General features: G+C 38.8%; 1 protein-coding gene across 1 annotated transcript; it reads right to left on the reverse strand.

Annotated features, from left to right (window-relative positions):
* Positions 1–317: 317 nt before the first annotated feature.
* LOC112055467 (C-type mannose receptor 2-like) lies at positions 318–4200 on the reverse strand. The gene is made up of 6 exons (XM_024095595.2): positions 4122–4200; positions 2794–2907; positions 2497–2637; positions 2030–2224; positions 1616–1879; positions 318–958 (listed from the first exon to the last, which is right to left on the reverse strand). Exons 1-6 carry the CDS (start codon positions 4171–4173, stop codon positions 774–776), a joined length of 951 nt encoding a protein of 316 aa, XP_023951363.1. The 5' UTR covers positions 4174–4200; the 3' UTR covers positions 318–773.
* Between the last annotated feature and the right edge of the window lie 1505 nt (positions 4201–5705).

Raw genomic sequence — 5705 nt, forward strand, 5'->3', positions numbered from 1 at the left:
CGACCACTTCAACAATACGTAGAAACCACTTGTGTTCAAGTAGTTAATGATCGTTACTAATCAGTAATTAGGCATAAGATTTACGATTAGATACAATTGCCTCATGGGTTCAGTGGTTAGCCCATGTGACTGGTAGCTGGGTTCGAGTCCTAGGTCAGGCAATGAAATAATTGGGAAGCCTCATTAGCTCAGTGATAAAGGGTCGGACTCAACACCGAGAGGTCGTAGTCAGTTCCCGCCTGCTTGACTATTCTCCTGCTCGCTCCTAACACAGACTTACTCCACTTAATTCTTAAAAAAAAACACAATACTGAACTATTATGATTATTAATATTTTCTTATTTATACTCTTTATTCTATGCACTATTCGGGGAAGCCGTTGGTTGTTGAAGTACAGAGAGTTACAGCAAGCCTATGGATACATGTGGTAAAAGACTGTGCTTTTTTATATGGCTTTACCACGATCACTCCCAACCACCTGGTGAAACACGCTTGCATAGAAGATACCACTCTCGTATGAGTTCTAGAGATGTCAATGACATGTGAATGGAAGCCCACCCGATGTCTTGCAGTGCGATGGTAAAGTGGTAACGGTGGTACGAGCTCAAATAGCTCCTGCGCACACTCTCCGAAATATATTTTGCTTAAAACCGAAAGACTCGCGACCCTACGGCGATTACAAAGATTACCAAGAAGTGTTAACAAATCCTTACAACAAGCCTATTTTCAGTAGTTGACAATGACGATGATGATTATGATGATGATAGCTGTCCTCAGAGGTCCTCTTCCTGTAGGAGGCTGTCAGGGCTCTTCTCACACACGAAGGGCCCGCGCTCGTGGCAAAATATGTCGTCCAGGCGTCCGTTGCGGAACATTCCCCCGCAGTACTCGCCCGGCGCCGCGTTATCGGGCTGCCCCTCCGCCCATAGACTGTATCCGGCCTCGATGAGCGGTTTACCTGTTGCGTGAACAGATCAAAGTTATTTAAAGAGCCACCTCCACTTGCCAATTGGTAATTGAATGTCAAAGTTGACAATACAAGTGCCGGCACGAATTTTTAGCTCTAACCGTTCTACACGGCATCGCACCGGAACGCTAAATCGCTTGGCGGTACGTCTTTGTCGGTATCAATCATGTGCCCCGCGCGGACTGCAATTACTCGCTATCCTGCGCTGGGGCGGTGTCATGTTTGGTATGTGCGTCATCCATCTCGTCACCATCTTCGTCGCCGTAAGCGTCTGCGCCTGCAGGTTCGGCGGTAGTATTCAGTGTAGGTACTGCGTGTGTATTGCGTGAGTAACAGTAGCGATGCGCAGAAACCGTTTCGTTCAGCGCTAGAGTGCCGCTAGTAATACCCTTCTTAGAAATACATAAATATTTATTTCTCACTAGCAGACGCTCCGCGGTTTCATCCGCGTACTTTCCGTTCCCGTATTAAATATAGTCACACAAAAACTTGGCTTTCTAGTGGTAAAAGAATTTTCAGAATCGGTACAGAAGATCCAGAGAACGACAACACCACAAACTTTACCTCTTTATTAGTATCGAGTTTAAGTAAGGCTATAATTTCGACCACTGGTCGGCTCGTAGAGTCACGTAAGTAGTAGTATATTACCGTCAATAGTGTGCCAGGCATCACGTTCGTCCCAGTCATGGAATCCGATGTGAATGACGTCTTTCATGCCATCAAGATTGGTAGCGATTATGGTGTTCCGAGGGTTCTTTGCGAACAGCTCTCGGACGACGTTGGCTTCCTGCTGGCTGTTGATGATGACCAGGTGCCCCCCCTCGGCTGCGCAGGTCATGAACGCGCGGGTCCAGTTCCGGGGGACGCGGTGGAACTTGTAGCAGCTGCCGGTCCGAGGATCCAAGTTGTACGCTAAATGAAAAATAGAGTTAGAGAGGTCATCAAGGAAAAAATCTTCGTTTATTATCTAATAACGTTTCTGATTATTCCTCTTCTATGACTCATTGACTACGACTTCTGATTATTCCTGATTATTCCTCTTCTTTGATAATATAAACCTACCTGAGTCGAAGGTTCCACATCCATTAAACACCATATTCTTGGTCTTCTTTTTGAAGCACATGTAAGGATGTACTTCGTCGCAGTTCACGTCCGCGATGGTGCCGTTGGAGACCAACAGGATACAGTTCTCATGATTGTTCTTGTTGTCAGGTTCTACTGGTGTCCACTCTACTGACATTTTGGATAAAGGAATACCTGGAATAATATGAGTGTTAATTTTATTAAATAATTATCAAATTTATTAAAAATATAGGTGACCATAAACATTGGAATCAATTCAAATTCATTGCAAGTAGCCTTAGTTTAAAAGGACTTTTGAAACATCAAGTGGGTTTTTAAAAGTCCAAGCTAGAAACTAAACAGTTGTACTTTGGTAATATATTACAGAATGATGATAAATCAATGTCATACATATACAGAAAATTAAGCTAAGAAAAACAGAAAACAGGAGAAAATGTTTTTCTTACCTTCGACAGAAAAGAAGTCCCCTTTAGAAAATGTGGCGTGAATTCCAGTGAAGACGCCATTCCATGTGGTTTGCTTATTCTTCATGACCTTCCTCATTGCCAGGTTCATGTTTCTGTTGTCTGGAGATGCTAGAACTGCTCCTGGAAAAGAAAATGACAGAAAAAAGACTGTAAAAGTATGCTGAATTCTAAAATGGGAGTCAGATAAAGCAAATAATTGAGAAAGAATACTTATGCTAACTTATCTTAATGACTTCTTTTCTTTGAAGATTAAGGTATTATTCTCTGTTATCGTACCTTCGAGCTGGCAGCGCAGCCAGGCGTCGTGCCACGTGGCTGGCACCAGGTGAAGCTTGAACCATCCATCCACCTCACAATCGTATGAATAATCATATCTGTAGCGCTTACATTCTGAAAAAAAAATTCTTAAACTAGCTAATCCAGCAAATGGTATTTTGCCTCATTGCTATTAAATGATTGATTGGTGGTAGAAGGATCAAAATTTAGAGTTACCACTACTATCTTACCTTTACCATACATAGAAAGAAATTACAATAAATGTAGTAAAAAAGTTGCATAGTAATGTATAGTTTTGAATTGACATAAAAAAAGTTTGTTTGTCACAAAGCGGTTACTTGATACTCTGGGAGTTTTCAATTCGGTTATGGCGATAGTTGTAGTAGGCTTATTCATCGAAGACCCTTGGGTACTCAATAACAGATTGGCGGATTGGGATGGTTCATGTTAGGGTTCCGAAGGTACTCGTAGGTACGTACAGAAACAGAACCCGTATGATGATCACTACCGTGTCACGTCTGTAAGTAATTATTATTTTGTAAATACCTCAATTCCTTGGTGCTCCTTTACAAAATTTTAAGATCTGACTAGAATCTTTGGAACGACTTCTTTGAATGCAGTAAATATTCTTTTTTTGGCTTTTTTTTCCAGCATAATTAGCTTTTAAACAGTTAGATAGGAATGATGGAACACTTGGAACTGCCTTATCATAAACCCGTCAATAGGTAAATTCATATGTAGATGTTTATCATCCCACTTCATTTTCTAGCCAACTTCATTGTCATTGTAGAATATATTATTTGATCCATAATAGAATTTTAGTTGATTTAACAAATATAATGTAATAATAATATTGTGAGTATCTATCTATACTTATATTTGTTTGTATAAGGCTTTGGCCTAATATTACAATTTTGGCCTAAATAATGCACACACAAATGAAAAAATAAAAACCTTTGCCAGCTAGTAAAAATATATAATACTACAAATTTCTCCTTCAAATATATTAAATAATATTAGAATAAATATATATTTTTTTTCATTCTTTACAAGTTAGCCCTTGATTACAATCTCACCTGATAGTAAGTGATGATGAATTCTAAAATGGAAGCGGGCTAACTTGTTAGGAGGAGGATGAAAATTCACACCCCTTTCGGTATCTACACGACATCGTACCGGAACGCTAAATCGCTTGGCGGTACGTCTTTGAAGGTAACTTACACGGCCTAAGCCTCCCACCAGCCAAATATAAAATGAGTATGCAATTATGTGGGATTGGGGTTTTATTCAACTTTGTGAACATATTAATAAAAAACCATCGTGCTCACCTGTGGTACACAAGAATGCAGCAAAAACAAAACAACTTAATAATTTAATCATTATGTATTGACTCGCGAGGGCTCTATCACCGACTGAACCCAAGTGACTTATAAGTAAACACGTAAAGTGGTTTGAATTTTTGTTATCACTTCACGTACTTAATGCCTTAATCTACTACACTCCAAGCAGTTATTGAAAATTTTCTTCGAAGAAAATCCCATAAATATATTAATTATTTATGTTGGACTGACCAGGCATTTGAACTCTGGATTTGTCCATAGCTGAACCAGCTAACCACGGGATCAATAAGGAAGTAAATTTTAACATCTAATCATTGGCTCCAAGTTTTTCCATGTAAAATAGCTCAGCAATACATCTTTGCCGGCGCAACTTAAGTGCTTTATTTTGTGTTTGCTGGTATTTATCTATCTAATCTAATATCAGAGCAAACGTCATCATCATCATCATCATTGTCATCATGAGCATCATCATCATTATCATCATCATATCGAACGTCCACTGCAGGACATAGCCCTTTTATAGGGACTTCCAAACATCACGATCCTGAGCCGCCTGCATCCAGCAAATCCCTGCGACTCGCTTGATGTATCCACCTGGTTGAGGGTCGACTATCACTGCGCTTTCTAGTGCAGGGTCGTAATTCCAGCACCTTGGGACCCCAACGTCCATCGGCTCTTCGAACTATGTGCAAACGTCAACTTATTTGAAATCATAAATTCCTAAATCAACCGAATCTGAAAATTACTTATAGATAACTCGAGTATCGTCTAAGTGTCCATCCTGCTCGTGCATCGTCTTACTTTCATATGAAATTCCACACCATAGTTGAAGTTTCAATAATATAAATAGAACTAACTAAACATTGTAAAAACAACCTTATTGTTTACAAATTAAAGTCGACAATTTCAAATCTATCATAAAACACAATTTCAGAAACTGCCTAACTAGAATTGAAGTAGACGCATTTCCACTCCAGCAAATTATAATCCACAGATCCCCAAACTATTATAGAAACGAGATGTTTCTGAATTTCCAATTAAATTAGGATCAAAGAGAAGATATTGAATAGAGTATAGAAAAACTGAAAATAAAAGATGTCTCTATAAAGGTATTCGATAAAATATATTTAACTCTGAAATACGTCTGAAAACCAACATTAGAACGAAAATTGTTTATAGTTCAAGAGAGCACAGTCAAACGTTGCAAACAATTATTTATCTACGCTCAAAGCTATGCTGGTTTCCTAAACTAAAAATATTTGTGACTATTACTATTTTCAGTTACTTATATTTTTCGTACATTCTAATTTAATGTGGGTAATATAAATGTATCATTTATTGGAACTTCAAATTTCGTCATTCTATAGTAACTTTACCACAGGTTTACTCTCTTTTATAATTGACAAAATTTCACATAATTCTAATCTTTCCTTTGCATGATTCCGCTAGGCGGATTGCGCTTTCCGGCATAACTTCGCCTACTTTGACGATCTTAGGCTTCCGATTTTTGATTTTGTTGGCACTTTTGTCAGTAGGTACAATGTCAAGCCAGAGTTTTTGATATAATTGAAA

This window comes from Bicyclus anynana, chromosome 11 (assembly GCF_947172395.1).
Source record: "Bicyclus anynana chromosome 11, ilBicAnyn1.1, whole genome shotgun sequence".
Taxonomy (NCBI): Eukaryota; Metazoa; Arthropoda; class Insecta; order Lepidoptera; family Nymphalidae; genus Bicyclus; species Bicyclus anynana.